A 19,109-nucleotide genomic window follows, 5' to 3' on the forward strand; every position below is an offset into this window, starting at 1 on the left:
GGGGGGAAAGCAAATGACGAATTGGGAGTGGGGAAAGAGCAAATTACAAATTGGGAGTAAGGGGGAGACCAAATGATGAATTGGGAGTGGGGGGGCAAATAATGAATTGCTGGTGGGGGAGAGCATATGATGAATTGAGAGTGGGGGACAGAGGAGAGCAAATGATAAATTGAGGGTGGGGGACTGCAAATGATGAATGGGGTGGGGAAAGCAAATGATGACTTGAGGGTGGGGAGAGCAAATGATGAATTGATGGTGGGGGGACAGCAAATGATGAATTGAGGGTAGGGGACAGCAAATAATGATGAATTGGGGGTGGTGGAAAGTAAATGATGAATAGAGGCTGGGGGTGGGAGAGAGAGACGACATGACAATGAATTGGGGAGGAGGGGGGCATGTAAATATAATGAATCGGGGCAACGGGAGGTACAGAGTGGGGGGCGTTGAGGATGAAGGAGTGTGACTGGTAATGAATTGAGGGAAACAGTACAGGTGCTAATTAGTTTATATATTTATTGGGTGGGAAAACTGGCTATTTATAGTTAATGGGGGCGCAGTGGTGGATTACAATTTATATTTGAAATGATGGGTTTCATAATAATTATATATTTATGGTGGGTGCACATCTGTATTCAGCTGTATAGCGTAGAAGTTGGGGAATGTGCTTTGGAAGTGGTGCTCTAGATAACTGTGTGTTATTTTATGCAGAGACGAGTTCCGGCTGGAAGAAGTGATGGCTGTCTGCTCAGGATTAAGGAGAAAAGCGAAGATGAAGGACTTCAACTAGAGACATCACCGGTGAGTCAGTGTGTTATCTGTACACTGACACTATACACTGTATACTATGTTCAGAGCTCCTGTGTATAATGTCACTGGTGATCACAGTATTACCTATACACTATATACAGAGCTCCTGTGTGTAATGTCACCGGTGATCACTGTATTACCTATAAACACACACTGACACTATATACAGACCTCCTGTGTATAATGTCACTAGTGATCACTGTATTACCTGTACACTATATACAGAGCTCCTGTGCATAATGTCACTGGTGATCCCTGTATTACCTATACACTGATGCTATATGCAGAGCTCCTGTGTATAATGTCACTGGTGATCATTGTATTACCTGTACACTGACACTATATACAGAGCTATTGTGTATAATGTCACTGGTGATCCCTGTATTACCTATACACTGATGCTATATGCAGAGCTCCTGTGTATAATGTCACTGGTGATCATTGTATTACATGTACACTGACACTATATACAGAGCTCCTGTGTATTATTCGGTCACTATGTGGTGTAATATGTGATCTGGTCATGGTGTGACAGTATTTGTCCCTTGTATGTGATATTACTGGTCATTTTTAAAAATTTACTGTATGTGACACATTCACTTAAAGAAAAATATACCTAAAAAGAGTATTGGGTATTTTAAGAAATGTTTAATATGTTAGAGTAGAGTAGAGCATGGCCAGAAGAGTCTCCTTGTTGTGGTGGTGGCTTAAAAAATGTTTTGGCCAAAACAAAATCTGATGGCTATGTATGTGGTGTTTGATGGGAACTGTTAATGTGTGATTGGTCAGGACGAGGTGCAGAAGTGGAGTTTATCCAAGAGTGGGCGGTGGGACTGTAGAAGGTTCGAGGGGTGGAGGTGGAGCTGGGGTGGGCAGAGTCTCAAGGGGGCCCGAAAATGTTTCCAGTATGGGGCCCTGAAATTCTTGGTGGCAGCCCTGCGTGGACTATTTCCATGTGAGCATTATTGTAGCGCCAGGGAACATAGTGGTGTAATAGGAATGCAACAATTGAAATGGCAGTAGTGCAACAGTGTCTGCCATATGCTAGTGCTCACACAGTACAGCAACTTTGGAGTATATAGATTGCATATAGATATTTCAGCAAACAAGCATTTAACAACTTTCTGTCACAACACTGACTTTTCACACCCTAACAGACTGTGCCAGTTTCCACAAGGATTGGTATATCTGTTATCCTGTTTCTCCTCACACAACGTTCCAATATCTCCCACCCCTCTTCTTGGACCTTAAATTCCATGGCTAATAGCCACTGCAGCCCTGCTCCCTCTATTACTGTAATTCCATTGACTCTCCGCAATAGGATCGCGGAGAGCCAATTGTTGGTGTGGCAACCAAGGACCTAAAAATGACCACCAGATCTGCCATAATTCAAAGCATAATAGATTGTAAAAGTGACTATCAGGATAATGCACAGCACTACATTAGTCTATGAGGTCAAAGGACAACATGTTCATGTCCCCTTGAATAATAAATATTGTAAAAAAAATCTAAAAAAGTTTTTAAGTGTTTAAAAATTGTAAAAGAAAATTCTACTTTTCAAATAAAAAGCCATTGAATCTAATATTCTGAATTAAAATAAAAAGTTATTTCTCGGAAATGGTGAATAAAAAAGAATATTTTTTAGTACAGTATCAAAACATAAAAAAGAAAATACATTTGGTATTGATATTATTGGATCTACCTGCAGAAAAAAATTGCATGCATATTTTACTGAATGGCAAACAGTGTTTTAAAAACTAATTTACAAAATTACTGTTTTTTTTTGTTCATTCCATCTCCAAAAAACTGTAATAAAGTGATCAAAAAGACATCTCCAAAAAACTGTAATAAAGTGATCAAAAGGACATAGATACCACAAAATGGGACCAAAGAAAACTACATCTTGTCACACAAACAATAAGTCCTTACATACTGTAGCTCTGTTGCCAGAAAATATTTAATTTATGGCTGTCAGTATTTGGCAACACAAAAATTATACTTTTTTCATAGTGAATATTTATTCTAGAAAAGCAATAAAACATAAATAAAAGTACATAAATTTGTTATCGAAATATTCATACTGACCCACAAAAGTTAATGCTTTATTTGTGCAACTACTGAAAGTGTAAAATTTAACATGTCAAAAAACAACAGAATTGCTGTTTTTTTTCCTATTTCTTCCCCAAAAAATAGTTAATACAAGTTAGGCATTAGGTAGTAAGTACTACAAAATGGTAGCACTGACAAATACAGATCAGGCTGCAAAACAACTAATCCTCATACGACAGTGCTGGTGAAAAACGTAAAAAATTATAGCTCATGGAATGTGGCAATGAAAAAATAAATAAATAAAAGATGTGTGAGGATTAAGTCCAAATTAGGCCCGGTTCTTAAGGGATTAATTTATTGATTATATGTTTGCATTGAACAAAAGGTAATAAAGAGTAAAAAAAAAAAATAACGACAATACACATATTTAATATCATCATATTGGTAATAATTCCTTAACTGATTGTAGTGCAGTATGTCTTTAACGAGGGACAGAAAAATGTAAAACAGTATAATAACAAAAAAAGTACCATAAAAATACAGTGTGTGGTGGGGAGGGATTTTTTAGGCTTTTTATGCCCATTCCCAAAATAACAAGGTTTCAAATGGCAAAGTGAATGTAAAAATATAAAATCTGGCAGTAGAAACAATGGTACGGTCTTAATACCTATAAGTGGCTTGCTCTGGGTTAGGATACAGTCAAACATTGCAACCACGTTGAGTTTTTTTTGTAGCGATTGTGGTAGAACCAAAACTCTTTTGCCACGATTTTAAAATATTGCTGAGATAGCGACAAAAAAATACAGTTTGACCACAATGTTTAAATGCCACATTAGGGAGTCAAAGTGAAGGGTATTTTTGTAAGAAGTTTTTTTCTTATCAACTATTCACCAGCTTAATGTTACATTACTTTGTTGAATGCATGGAATGTGTGTAATGTGTTTTTTTCTTTCTCGTTTTGTGTTCCCACCTAGCATAAATGTTGATTTTTTTCTTCCGCAATTTGTTGCATTTAAAGGGAACCTGTCACCAGTAGTGTTGAGCATTCCGATACTGAAATATCGGGTATCGACCGATATTCGCGGTATCGGAGTTCCGATACTGAGTTCCGATACTTTTAGAATATCGAATACCGGAATCGGAAGTTTCCATAATGCCTGCGCTCTGCAGTGTCTCTGAAGGATGACAAGCTGGATGGCAGCGTTCAGCTGCGATCCAGCCTGTCATCAGAATGCCATCCCAGCGTGAGAGAATTCTCCTGCGCTCATGGCAAGCGCAGGAGAATTTTCCCACGCTGTTAGTGACGTGCATGAGGTGAGCCGAGTTCATTGGACATGACTAGTTTTGAGCCACCCCCGTAGTGTTCGGGTTCGGTTCGTCGAACACCGGGATGTTCGTGGAACTGTTCGTCAAACACCTTTGAACACTGTCGAACACCGTCAAACATCGTTAAAACCAATGGCAGGCAAATAAAAACACATAAAAAACACCTTCAAAGGTGTCTAAAAGCTGACAAACTGCTCAGAAGGCACTCTCTTTAAAAAAGCCGGCCAGCAATTCAGCATCGGTACCCGACAATTTAGAACAGAAAGAATTGAGCATCACACATAGATTAGATAGATAGAAACATGTCAGTCACATATATAAGAAGTACAGTGACAGTGTTGGTTACTGTACTTGTCATTTAGTGTTAAAGGATTTATTAAAAAAAATAATAGTGTTTTCATGCACCGTCTCTTTAAAAAAGCCGGCCGGCAATTCAGCATCAGTAACCGACAATTTAGAACAGAAAGAATAGAGCATCACACATAGATTAGATAGATAGAAACATGTCAGTCACATATATAATAAGTACAGTGATAGTGTTGTTTACTGTACTTGTCATTTAGTGTTAAAATAAAGCATTTATTAAAAAAAATATGTGGGGTTCCCCGTAATTTTAGTCTCTAGCGGAGGTTAAGCAGACGGCTGGGGCTGATGTTTGAAGCCTGGGAAGGGGGTAATACCCACGGAGCTTCCCAGGCTACTAATATCAGCCCCCATCTTAATACCTAGCCTTTACTAGCTATTAAAATAGGGGATCCCCCAAAAAAATGACGTGGGGCCCCCTCCCAGGCTAGAAATGGTGCAATCCTTAGGATGCGCCAATTCTGGCACTTAGCCTCGCTCTTCCCACTGCCCTGTAGTGGTGGCAGTGGGGTAATAGGGCTGGGGTTGATGTCAGCTTATAATGCCAGCTGACATCAAGCCCAGGTTAGTAATGGAGAGGCGTCTATAAGACACCCCCATTACTAACCCCATAGTCAAAGTTAAAAAAAAAAAACACACGCTGTCAGTGACGTGCATGAGGTGAGCTGAGTTCATTGGACATGATCTCGGCTCATCTGGATGCCGTCACAGCCAGACACTGAGGAGCGCAAGCATGCCTGCGCTTCTCAGTGTCTGCGGCATGGCAAGCTGGATGGCAGCTTTCGGCTGCGCTCCAGCCTGTCATGTGAATGTAGCAGAGCTGGAGCTGTCCTGGGAACCATGGAAAGGTAAGGATGAGGTTGCTTTATTATTTTATTTTTATTGCAGGAGATCGTTGGCTTCAGCTGGAATGGGCGTGATGGTAAGTATGGTTTAATTTAGAACAATAAAGAATTGTTTATTTCAATTAAAGGACTTTATTCTGGGTGTTGTGTTTTTTTTTTAACTTTGACTATGGGGTTAGTAATGGGGGTGTTTTATAGACGCCTCTCCATTACTAACCTGGGCTTGATGTCAGCTGGCATTATAAGCTGACATCAACCCCAGCCCTATTACCCCACTGCCACCGCTACAGGGCAGTGGGAAGAGCGAGGCTAAGTGCCAGAATTGGCGCATCCTATGGATCCGCCATTTCTGGGGCGGCTGACGGCTGGTGTTTCTAGCCTGGGAGGGGGCCAATATTCATGGCACCCTTCCTGGGCTATTAATATCAGCCCCCAGCTGTCTGCCTAGCCTTTGCTAGCTATTAAAATAGGGGGGACCCCACGTCATTTTTTTGGGGGTCCCCCATCTTAATAGCTAGTAAAGGCTAGGTATTCAGCTGGGGGCTGATATTAATAGCCTGGGAAGCTCCGTTGGTATTACCCCCTTCCCAGGCTTCAAACATCTGCCCCAGCCGTCTGCTTAACCTCTGCTAGTGACTAAAATTACGGGGAACCCCACGCCAATTTTTTTTTTAATAAATCATTTATTTTAACACTAAATGACAAGTACAGTAATCAACACTATCACTGTACTTCTTATATACGTGACTGACCTGTTTCTATGTATCTAATCTATGTGTGATGCTCTATTTTTTCTGTTCTAAATTGTCGGGTACCGATGCTGAATTGCCGTCCGGCTTTTTTAAAGAGACAGTGCATGAAAACACTATTATTTTTTTTAGTAAATCCTTTAACACTAAATGACAAGTACAGTAAGCAACACTGTCACTGTACTTATTATATACAGTGCCTACAAGTAGTATTCAACCCCCTGCATTTAGCTGATTGACACATGCGGAATTAACTTGGCATTGTGACATTTGTACTGTAGATCAGCCTGGAAGTGGGAAATGCACTGCAGCAAATTTTTTTTTTTTTGTTTGTTTGTTTTTTTTAAAAACGTTAAAAGTTAATTCAGAGTGTCATTTATTATTCAACCCCTCAAACCACAAGAATTCTGTTTGGTCCCCCTAAAGTATTAAGAAGTAGTTCAGGCACCAAGAATAATGAGCTTCACATGTGTGGATTAAAGATCTCTTTTGCCAGCCTTTTCTGACTATTTAAGACCCTCCCCAAACTTGTGAACAGCACTCAGACATGGTCAACATGGGAAAGACAAAGGAGCATTCCAAGGCCATCAGAGACAAGATCGTGGAGGGTCACAAGGCTGGCAAGGGGTACAAAACCCTTTCCAAGGAGTTGGGCCTACCTGTCTCCACTGTTGGGAGCATCATCCGTAAGTGGAAGGCTTATGGAACTACTGTTAGCCTTCAACGGCCTGGACAGCCTTTGAAAGTGTCCTCCCGTGCCGAGGCCAGGCTTGTCCGAAGAGTCAAGGCTAACCCAAGGACAACAAGGAAGGAGCTCCGGGAAGATCTCATGGCAGTGGGGACATTGGTTTCAGTCAATACCATAAGTAACGTACTCCACCGCAATGGTCTCCGTTCCAGATGAGCCTGTATGGTACCTTTACTTTCAAAGCGTCATGTCAAGGCTCGTCTACAGTTTGCTCATGATCACTTGGAGGACTCTGAGACAGACTTGTTCAAGGTTCTATGGTCTGATGAGACCAAGATCGAGATCTTTGGTGCCAACCACACACGTGACGTTTGGAGACTGGATGGCACTGCATACGACCCCAAGAATACCATCCCTACAGTCAAGCATGGTGGTGGCAGCATCATACTGTGGGGCTGTTTCTCAGCCAAGGGGCCTGGCCATCTGGTCCGCATTCATGGGAAGATGGATAGCACGGCCTACCTGGAGATTTTGGCCAAGAACCTCCGCTCCTCCATCAAGGATCTTAAGATGGGTCGTAATTTCATCTTCCAACAAGACAACGACCCAAAGCACACAGCCAAGAAAACCAAGGCCTGGTTCAAGAGGGAAAAAGTCAAGGTGTTTGAGTGGCCTAGTCAGTCTCCTGACCTTAACCCAATTGAAAACTTGTGGAAGGAGCTCAAGAATAAAGTCCACATGAGACACCCAAAGAACCTAGATAACTTGGAGAAGATCTGCATGGAGGAGTGGGCCAAGATAACTCCACAGACCTGTGCCGGCCTGATCAGGTCTTATAAAAGACGATTATTAGCTGTAATTGCAAACAAGGGTTATTCCACAAAATATTAAACATAGGAGTTGAATAATAATTGACCCACACTTTTATGTTTAAAATTTAATAAAATTCAACTGAGCAACATAACTTTTTGCTTTGTAAGATTTATGCTTCTGTTCATAAAACCTACTCTCGAATGCAGTTTGAAGGCTCTAACTTATTTGCATCTTATCAAACCAGCTAAATCTGCAGGGGGTTGAATACTACTTGTAGGCACTGTATGTGACTGACATGTTTCTATCTATCTAATCTATGTGTGAAGCTCTATTCTTTCTGTTCTAAATTGTCGGGTACCGGTGTATGCCGCTGCTGAATTGCCGGCTTTTCATGTAATACATTCTACATTATTCTTAGTTGTTTTCCTTCATGTAGAATTAACCTACAAGGAAAGAAAGGGTTTATTTTCATTCCGATATTTGTGTCCCATTGACTTGCATTGGTTTCCGGTATCGGAATCGGCGATATCCGATATTTTTTGGGTATCGGTCCGATCCAATCCGATCCGATATTTCCCGATATCGGAAGGTATCGCTCAACACCAGTCACCAGTCTTCTCCTATATGAACAAAAACTATCCTCTTATGCAGTGCCTGTGCTACACTCCATAAATCCTTAAAAAACCCCTTGACTCCCCCTGTAGAAACCCAAAAACCTTTTTAAATTCCCCCGCACTGCATGGTAACCCTTTCGGTCCGGTTCAATGGGCAAGGTTTCATGCCTCTCCATCCCTCCCCCCGGCTGCTGCTCGCCGTCCTCCTTCTTTAAATGATGTGGACAACGCCTCGCAGACTGCCGGGTAAAATCTTGCGCCCGCGCACAGAAATTTTGGCTCGCGCCTGCGCACTATGCTTTGCCCTACTGCAGGCACATAGTTACTTATGTGCCGGTTTAAAAAGGTTTTGGGGGGGTCTACAGGGGGAGTCAGGGGGTTGTATAAGCATTTATGGAGTCCCACACAGGCACTGCATAAGGTGATAGTTTTAGTTCATATAGGACAAAACTGGTGACAGGTTCCCTCTAACAGATCAAGCAAAGTGGATGCATTTTCCTGAAAACTCATGACTAACGTGTGGTTGCAGACACTGTTGAACTGTGCGTTTTTTGGTGTATTATTTTTTGGTGACATTTTGATGTTGCAGATTTTTTGCACCCATTGTGTAAAATAAGTTACTTGCATTTTTTCAAAAATACACAGCGTAAAAAATTCACAAAAAACTCATCGTGGGATCATAGCCTTAGGCTTGTATGGGGAGCCTTAAAAAAAATGTACATAAAAAATGCAGCTGAAAAAATACAGCTTCAAATCTACACCAAAAAAGCATCAAAGACCGGTGAAAACGCATAAAAAAATGCAATTACGAGAGCAGATTGATGTTACATATTTTGGTGCATACATCTGCAAAAAAAAAAGGGTGGAAAAACAACTTTCTTGAACGTGGGAACATGGCCTCATAGTATATAATAGTGTTCATAGAGTAGTGACAAGAATAGTAGAGACCTAAACATTTACTATCTGTGTACTAGTAATCTACTAATACAAAATTTCACTGCTTCCTTCACTTCTCGGTTTCGTAAACAATAGATGATTGGGTTCATCATAGGGATTATCATCGTGTAGAATACAGATACGATTTTGTCTTGTGTGACCGAATAGTTGGAAGCTGGACGGAGGTACATGAAGAAAACTGTTCCATAAAATAAGGCAACACAAAGCAGATGAGAGGAACATGTAGAAAATGCTTTGCGTCTTCCTTCTGATGAGTGAATAGTCAATATGGTGAAAAAGATATATATGTATGAAGCTAATAAAACGATTAATGAAAAGAGACCAAGGCAAAAGACTACACCAAATATAATCATCTTACTCATGTATGTATCAGCACATGATAGCTCCATCAGTGGAGGAATGTCACAATAGAAATGGTTAATTACATTAGGTCCACAAAAGGGCAATATGAATGTGCATGATGTATGGACGGCCGCAGTGCACAAGCCACCGATATAAACAATAAGAGTAAGAATCACACATTTTCTTCTGTTCATTATTAATACATACAATAGAGGGTGACATATTGCAACATAACGATCATAAGCCATGGTAGATAAAATGTAGCCTTCAGTGGTGGCAAAGACCGCAAAGAAATACAACTGAAGTGCACAGCCAACAAATGAGATCAATTTTCTTTCCAGAAAAAAATCAAACAACATTTTCGGAGAAATGACTGTAGAATAGCAGAGATCTGAGAAGGACAGATTGCTGAGAAAATAATACATTGGACTGTGAAGGCCATTAACGATCAGGATTGTTAACATGATACTTGTATTACAAAAAACACTTACAATGTATATCAGCAGAAACAACACAAAGAGGATATGTTGCAAAGTTGGGTCATTGGTGATTCCCAATATAACAAACTCTGTTACAAAAGACTTGTTACCAGGTGTCATCATGGCTGAGATAGACGATGCCATATCTCTTAAGAAAGACATGATATAAATGGTTAAAATTACAGGTGATTTCACAATGATTAAATTGAATAACAAATGTAATATGTCATAGTAAAATGGTAAAATATGTAAAGATTGTACAGAAATGTCTAACTTATTTCACAAGTAAAGCTGTAGATGAGTCCCACCTCTTCAGTATGTCTTCCACAGACTATCCTTTTTTGATCTTCCTCCTGTACTGTCTAGTATTGTCTAAATGGTGGGTTTATAATTAGTGGTAGATCAATAGGGACTAATCCACAAGAGATTAAAATATTTATATATATATTGTATTTACTGTGTTGCAATTATTGTCTGTTATGGGAAATCATAAGTCATGTTTTATCCTTTCGAGACCTAACTTATGAAATCTATGTTCTAATGAGTGCATGAATAGAAAGAGAAAACACAATTCCTATGAAAGCCTTTCGACCAGCTTTCAATAAATGCTAAAATCCATTCAAAATTATTTTTTTATATATAAATCTTCTTATTTACTCTTTTTTTATTGTATTAGTATAAGGACTGCATTGGAAAATATAGGAGAGGTTTCCTAGTTCTTATTTAAAAGGAATCTGTAACCAGGTTTTTGCTACCTTATCTGAGAGCAGCATAATGCAGGCAAGGAGACCCTGAATGCAATGATGTATCAGTTAGTTTACCGGGTGCAATTATTCTGACACAATCAGAGTTTTCAGATCTTGCAATGCAGCGGAGCTGAGAAAGCTAGCCCCGTCCACACCAGGCTCTGTATGTACATTGTCTATTAACAGTGAGCTGCTTATCACAGGAGGGGGAGGAGTTGGACTAGCAAACGTGTGCCAGCTAGTCACAGCAATGATAATGTCCTAGTGGTAAAACCTTCATTGTTAGCAAACAACAGCACATAGCTTGATAAGTGACACATTGTTAAATTTAGTGTTTTAACCCCTACTTCATGCTGTCCTCAGATTAACTAGCAAAAATCTGGTGACAGATTCCCTTTAATCCCATCTGAGCACATCAGGAGAAAACATTTAGTTAATGTAATATTGTTAAAGGGAATCCATAACCAGGTTTTTGCTACCGAATCTGAGAGCAACAAAATGTAGAGACACTGACCCTGATTCCAGCGATGTGTCACTTACTGGGCTGCTTAGTGTAATTTTGATAAAATCACTGTTTTATCAGCAGGAGATTATCATTAGAGGACTAGTAAACCTGCTGCCATGTAGCTCTCCATATTAATGAGCTCTGCATAACCCCGCCCCTACCACTGATTGGCAGCCTTCCGTGTACAGTGCACATGAGTAGAAAGCTGCTAATCACTGATGTGGGTGGGGTTATACAGAGATCATCATTGAGGGAACTGGTAGATCTGCAACAGATAAAACAGTGATTGTATCAAAATAACAGCAAGCAGCCCAGTAAATGATACATCACTAGAATCAGGGGCTCTGTCTATATATTATGCTGTTCTAAAATGGGGTAGCAAAAATCTGGAGACAGAATACCTTTAAGCACTCAAGAATGCCATTGGTTTTAGATATTAATTTAAAATCATCCTAGACAACCATGAATAATAGTTATTAACCCTTTCACCCCAAAGCTTGTTTTCACCTTCCTGATCAGGCCTATCTTTTTAATTCTGACCAGTGTCAATTTATGACGTTATAACTCTGAAACTCTTCATCGGATCCCACTAATTCTGAGATTGTTTTTCATAGCGTACTGTACTTGGTGATAGTGATAAATTTTCTTCGTTATGACTTTACTTGTGAATAATCAAACATTTGGTGAAAATTTAGAAAATGTTGCAATTTTAAAACTTTTAATTTTTATGCCCTTAAATCAGAGAGTTGTCAGACAAAATAGTTAATGAATAACATTTACCACATGTTTACTTTACATCAGCACAATTTATGAAACATCATTTTTTTTGTTAGGGAGCTATAAGGGTTAAAAGTTGACCATCAATTTCTCCTTTTAACAACATAATTTACAAAACCATTTTTTTAGGGACCACATCACATTTGAAGTGACTTTGAGGGGTCTATATGACAGAAAATACCCAAAAGTGACACCATTCTAAAAACTGAACCCCTCAAGGTGCTCAAAACCACATTCAAAAAGTTTATTAACCCTTCAGGTGCTACACAGGAATTAATGAAATGTGGAAGGAAAAACAAAAAAATCACTTTTTTTCACAAAAATTTTATTTAGACCCAATGTTTTTTATTTTCACAAGGGTAACAGGAGAAAATGGACCCAAAAATTAGTTGTGTAGTTTCTCATGAGCACACTGATACCCCATATGTGGGGAAAAACTACTGTTTTACATTATATATTTTTACTTTATATTAATATTTGTGTGCCCCGTTTTTTTTCTTTTGAGAACATCCAATTAATGGTTGATATCAGTCCCATTTGAATTCTTTTTTAGGTTTATATCAGTGTATTTTGTCCCTGGTCTGTGGTCTGTTTATTCCCTTCCTGTAAAATGACATACAGTGAAAGAAATAATTATTTGATCCCTTGCTGTTTTTGTAAGTTTGACCACTGACAAAGACATGGACAGTCTATAATTTTAAGGGTAGGTTAATATTAACATTGAGAGATAGAATATCCCAAAAAAATCAAGAAAATCACATTGTATAAATTAGATGAATTTTTATAAATTAGATGATTTTTTTTGCATTTTGCAGTGTAAAATAAGTATTTGATCCCTCTGGCAAACAACACTTAATACTCGGTGGCAAAACCCTTGTTGGCAAGCACAGCAGTCAGATGTTTTTTGTAGTTGATAAGGTTTGCGCACATGTCAGGAGGAATTTTGGTCCACTCCTCTTTGCAGATCATCTCTAAATCATTAAGATTTTGAGGCTGTCGCTTGGCAACTCGGAGCTTCAACTCCCTCCATAAGTTTTCTATGGGATTAAGGTCTGGAGACTGGCTAGGCCACTCTATGACCTTACTGTGCTTCTTTTTGAGCCACTCCTTTGTTGCCTTGGCTGTATGTTTTGGGTCATTGTCTAGCTGGAAGACCCAGCCACGACCCATCTTCAATGCTCTTACTGAGGGAAGGAGGTTGTTGGCCAAAACCTGTTGCATGTGCTGAGAACGAACATAGCGCCAATCTCAGCACTTTAGCCCCTCCTATGCTGCTGTTAGTAGTGCAGAGGCATGTAAGGAGTCTACCAAAAGAGAGACTGCTCCCTTTGTCACCTCATCGGCACCTCTATAATGTTATCGCAGGGTGACGATGCTTGCTGTGGCAACAAGGAGGCCTGACAATGGTTTACCTGTCTGTCTTGTCCCGCAGCCAATCAGATCTCACTGATGGCAGGGCCTGTTTGGCTACCTGTCAGTTTGCAGACAGGGGAGATAGTACTACAGAGCATTATCAATGCAATCAAATTATCACTGGTCCAAATCCCCTTATGGGATCAATAAATATTATTAAAATAAAACCATTTTTAAGTGCAATATATATATTTATACAGCAGGTGAAATAAGTATTTCACCAATTTTCTAAGTATATATATTTCTAAAATAAAATAAAATTGGTGACGTGTTCAATACTTATTTCACTCGTTGTATATATACCTTGTGTGTGTATATATATGTATATATATATATTACATATTTACAAAAAACTGCAACGAATCCCTGATATATATATAAGGTGTCCTAGAGGGCATTATTACCTAGAAATACTTCCAACGAAGAAAAAATGCCAGGACCAAAATACATCCACATTGTTTCCTCTCTTATTATGTATAACCCCATCTTATTTACATAGTGTCCACTCTTATTATGTATAGCTCGTCCCTTACATCAGAAGGCATTTGGCTATGAGCCAGACGTCCAGCTACAGATGTTCCATTGACCTCCAAAGTGTCCCAGGAGTCTTTTTCAACATGACAACACCAGGCCACATGTTGCTTGTGCTACTGTAAGAAGTCTGCGCGGCCTAAATGTGCCACCATGGTCTGTAGCATCTCCGGACTTGTTTCATATCTAGCACATCTGAGACATCATTGATCGGCATTTACAAAAGGAGCTGCCAGCAGTGGATCTTGATGATTTAAGTGTCCAATTGCATTCAGCGTGGCAGAACATTCCACAGACAACCACTAATCATATCATTCATAGCATGCCAAGGCGTGTTTGTGTATTTTGGCACGTAGCGCTCATACTCAATACTAAATAAATTGAGATTAGTGATGAGCGAGCACTAAAATGCTCCAATGCTCGGTACTCGAATCGACCATTTCAGACGCTCAGATGGGCTCGACTCGAATAATGACCAGAATGCAAGTCAATGGGAAACTCAAGCATTTTTCCTGAAGACCCTAACAGGAGAGCTGGGGGGGCAGGAAAATCACTGAAATAGATGGAACAGTGCTCAAATGGAATGGGAACAGCATGGGGAAGATGCCTGGATGAATCTCTGGATCCCAGGTCGCTGCCGGGAGCTAAATAAATAAATCATTTTAAAAAATGACGTTTTGATAACAAGCCAATGTAAGGCAGACAGCTGGGGGCTGATATTATCAGGCTGGGAAGGTCCATGGATATTTGGCCCTTCCCAGCCTATGAATACCAGCCTGCAGCCGCCCCAGAATTGGTGCATCACGTTAGATGTGCCAATTCTGGCACTTTGCCTGGCTCTTCCTGATTGCCCTGATGCGGTGGCAATCGGGGTAATATTTTGGGAGTTGATGTCAGCTGTGTAATGTCAGATGGCATCAAGACCAAGGGTTAGCAATGGAGAAGCGTTTATCAGACATCCCCATTACCAACCCAGTAATCCAAAAAAACACACACACAGAAAAAATACTTTATTTGAATAAAGACCCCCCACACTATTTCTCGTTTACCAATTTATTTAAAAAAAAATTCCCACGAAGCTTCTCCATCAATGTCTACGTTCCTCACATCCAGCTTCGATGTCTGTGAATAGCAGTAAAGTACTGCTATTCACAGGTGCAGGGTAGTGACGACAACTCTAATCAGAGCCGCTGGCTCAACGCCGAGTTGAGTAACCAATTATACCAAACAGTTAATAATGATCATGATTTTTCTTGTAACTTAAAACATAGTCATTAACTGAAACAGAAATAGATATGATAGAGGCTTAAAACTGGATGAGGAACAGCCAAAATCTGCAACAAGGGTGAGGTTGCGGAATACAGTTTCATGACGCAGTTCATTCCCCATTGCAAAACTGAACTCAGAAAAAAGACACAGGGTAGTTATACAGCATCAGCGAGGTCTCTCCAAGACAAAGATTTCAAAGAAGACTAGGTTTCAAGATGTGAGGTTCAAGCTCTTTTTAACAAGCACCAAGAAATGGGCAAAATTGAGGACCGTAAACGCAATGGTACGTCAAGGAAATTTAGTGCAGTAGATGAAAGACACATCATGCTTACTTCCCTTACTTCCAGAAGTGTCATCAGTTCAGAACTGGCCGCAAATAGTGGAACCCAGCTACAGCCATCTACTGTCTGGAGGTGTCTGGCCACACATGATCTTCTTAGAATAACTGTGGCCAAATAGCCATACCTTTGCCTTTAACATGGAAACAGACCAAGCTACTTACCTTTGCTTCAAAGCATAGGAACTGGGGTGAAGAAAAAATGCAGCATGTGCTCTGGACTGATGAGTCCAAATGTGAAATATTTGGCTGTAACAGAAGGCAGTTTGTTTGCTGAAGGAGAGCAGTACAATAATAAGTGTCTGCAGGCAACAGCGACACATGATGGAGAGTCCTTGCAAGTTTGGGGCTGCATTTGTCAAGTGGAGTTAGGGATTTGGTCAGGAATAATGGTATCCTCAATATTATATATGTTAGCTATGTAGGCAGATATCTTTCCATCAATCAATATTAAACACAAATTACACTAAGGAAATCCACATCTATGGGAGATTTCAATAAAGAATCATTGGTCAGTCTAAAAACCCATATAAATGAGAATTGTGTACTGTGTGCACACAATGAATAGCAGACCATTTGGATGAGAACACAAGGAAAGGAGAACCACCGAATGTCAGGTCCAAAAATCAATTGAAACATTGGCTATATAAAAAACCTTTATTGACAGTTTGGTCATAGTGGTATTACAGACACAAGATTGTCCGCAATCAAAATAATGTAAATACAACATCAATGTAATTAATGAACATAGTAGAATTGGACCACAGAAAACTTGGTATACAACAATTGCAGCAGGTATGTCAAAGCCAATCTAGCAAATGTGACGGAGATGGCAGAACATGGTGCCCGAATGATGCATAAGGTGACAAAAAAATTAAATGATAATAATGATGAATAATAGTAACATAGTAACATAGTAACATAGTTTGTAAAGCCGAATAAAGACTTGCGTCCATCAAGTTCGACCTGTTAGTTCTGTAATTGCTAAAGTTGATCCAGAGGAGGGCAAAAACCCCAAATGATTTGGCCAATCTTCACCTGAGGAAAAATTCCCTCCCGACTCTGAAACCAGCAGTCAGAATAAATCCCTGTATCAACCTACTATTTTATTTTATTTTTAAGTATATGCTGAAATCTGCCTGGTATCTAGAAATGCATCCAGTCCCCGCTTGAACTGGTGTAGTGAATCCGACATTACCGTCTCCTCACTCAGTGAATTCCATATTCTCACTGCTCTTACCGTAAAGAACCCCTTCCTATGCTGGTGCTGAAACCTTTTCTCTTCCAGTCTTAGTGAATGCCCTCTTGTTACCGTAATATCCCTCCTTTTGAACAAATCCCGGGCAAGATCTCTATACTGTCCCCTAACATATTTGTACACATTTATTATGTCCCCCCTCAACCTTCTCTTTTCCAGGCTGAATAGTCCTAGTTTTGACAACCTCTCTGGGTATTGCAGTCCCTCCATTCCCTTTATTAATTTTGTTGCCCTCCTTTGTACCTTTTCAAGCTCATTTATATCCTTTCTATATATTGGGGCCCATAACTGAGCACAGTATTCCAAGTGTGGTCTGATCAGTGCTTTGTACAGTGGAAGAACAATGTTCTCATCCTTTGCAGCTATACCTCTTCTGATACATCCCATTACCCTGTTTACCCTTACAGCAGCGGCCTGACTTTGGGCACTCCAATTTAGTTTGCTATCAATCAAGATGCCCAAGTCCTTCTCCATCTCTGAATTCCCCAATGATTTCCCATTCAGTGAGTACTGGTGACTTCCATTTTTCCTTCCCATATGTATGACCTTACATTTCTCCTCGTTAAACCTCATTTGCCATTTAATGCTCCACCTACCCAGCTTATCCAAATCCCTCTGTAGGTCTGCACTGTCCTCTTTTGTATTAATTGTTTTACATAACTTTGTGTCATCTGCAAATATTGATATTTTACTATTTATCCCGTTGACTATGTCGTTAATAAAGATATTAAATAACATTGGGCCTAGTACAGACCCCTGTGGTACCCCACTAGTGACGCTTACCCAATCTGAGTATATTCAATTTATAACCACCCTCTGCCTTCTATCCTTTAGCCAGTTAGCTACCCACTTGCAGACATTTTCCCCCAGCCCCATCATTCTCATTTTGTATACCAACCTATTATGTGGCACGCTATCGAACGCTTTTGAGAAGTCGAGATACACGACATCCACTGGTTCCCCCTGATCTACTCGAGAGCTAACCTCCTCGTAGAAGTCAATCAGGTTTGTTTGGCAGGAGCGATTCCTCATGAATCCATGTTGGTTCGGGATTAAAAGATTATTAGCATCAAGATGCTCCGTAATTGCCTCTTTAATGAAGCTTTCAAAAATTTTGCCCACAACGGACGTCAGACTCACCGGCCGATGGTTTCCGGCATCACTTTTCGCTCCCTTTTTGAATATTGGCACTACATTCGCCTGTCGCCAATCAAGTGGCACAGACCCAGTCTCAACAGAGTCCTTAAATATAAGATATAACGGTCTGTCTATCACATTACTTAATTCCCTTAGTACCCGTGGGTGTATGCCATCAGGTCCTGGTGATTTGTTTATTTTAATGTTACTGAGGCGTTTCTGTACCCCAGCTTGGGTTAGATTTGTCATACTTAGTGGAGGATTAAGCTTGTCACTTCTCATTTCTCCTGTTAGTTCTATTTCCTTTGTGAAAGTTGTCGAAAAAAAATTATTTAATAGATTAGCTTTATACTCATCTTTCTCTATGATTTTGCCTTCATCACTTTTTATCGGTCCAATATTATCCGATTTAATCCTTTTACTATTTATATACGTAAAGAACAGTTTGGGATTTGATCTACTTTCCCTAGCAATACGTCTCTCTGTTTCCTCCTTCGCTATTTTTATTTGTTTTTTACAGGTTCTCGTTTTTTCCTTGTAACACATTAGTGCCTCCTTACTGTTTTCCTGTTTTAATCTCTTGAATGCCTCTTTTTTGCTATTTAACGCCCCTTTTACGTTCTTGTTCAACCATATTGGTTTCCTCTTATTTCTGGCCCTTTTATTCCCATACGGTATATATCTCTCGCACTGAGTATTCAGAATTCTTTTGAAGGTTTCCCATTTACTATTCGTATTCCTTTGATTAAGAACTTTGTCCCAGTCAATAAGTTGAAGGCTTTCTTTCAGCTGATCAAACTTCGCCCTCCTAAAGTTTAATGTTTTTGTTGTTCCCTTATTGATAACCCAACTGAAGGGCATTTTGAAGTCGATAATATTATGGTCGCTATTACCTAGGTGCCCCCCTATCTGTACCTCAGTTATTCTATCAGGCCTATTAGTCAATATTAAGTCCAACACGGCCTTCCCTCTCGTTGGTTCCTGCACTAGTTGGGAGAGATAATTATCCTTAATATTTGTCAAGAACCTTTTTCCTTTCTGAGATCTACAGGTTTCTGTTTCCCAGTCAATATCCGGGTAGTTGAAATCCCCCATTACAAGCAC

At 39.8% G+C, this 19,109-nt stretch overlaps 1 protein-coding gene across 1 annotated transcript; it reads right to left on the minus strand.

Moving 5' to 3' along the window:
* Positions 1-9,213: 9,213 nt before the first annotated feature.
* LOC141244925 (olfactory receptor 5AR1-like) lies at positions 9,214-10,152 on the minus strand. The gene has a single exon (XM_073669025.1). It carries the CDS (start codon positions 10,150-10,152, stop codon positions 9,214-9,216), a length of 939 nt encoding a protein of 312 aa, XP_073525126.1.
* Positions 10,153-19,109: the final 8,957 nt, after the last annotated feature.

This window comes from Phyllobates terribilis, unplaced genomic scaffold, assembly GCF_046119375.1.
Source record: "Phyllobates terribilis strain yellow unplaced genomic scaffold, ASM4611937v1 Scaffold_2__4_contigs__length_985480577, whole genome shotgun sequence".
Lineage (NCBI taxonomy): Eukaryota > Metazoa > Chordata > Amphibia > Anura > Dendrobatidae > Phyllobates > Phyllobates terribilis.

Coding starts and splice junctions, on each gene's coding strand:
- LOC141244925 (XM_073669025.1), bottom strand. CDS start 10,152: ATGACACCTGGTAACAAGTCTTTTGTAACAGAGTTTGTTATATTGGGA.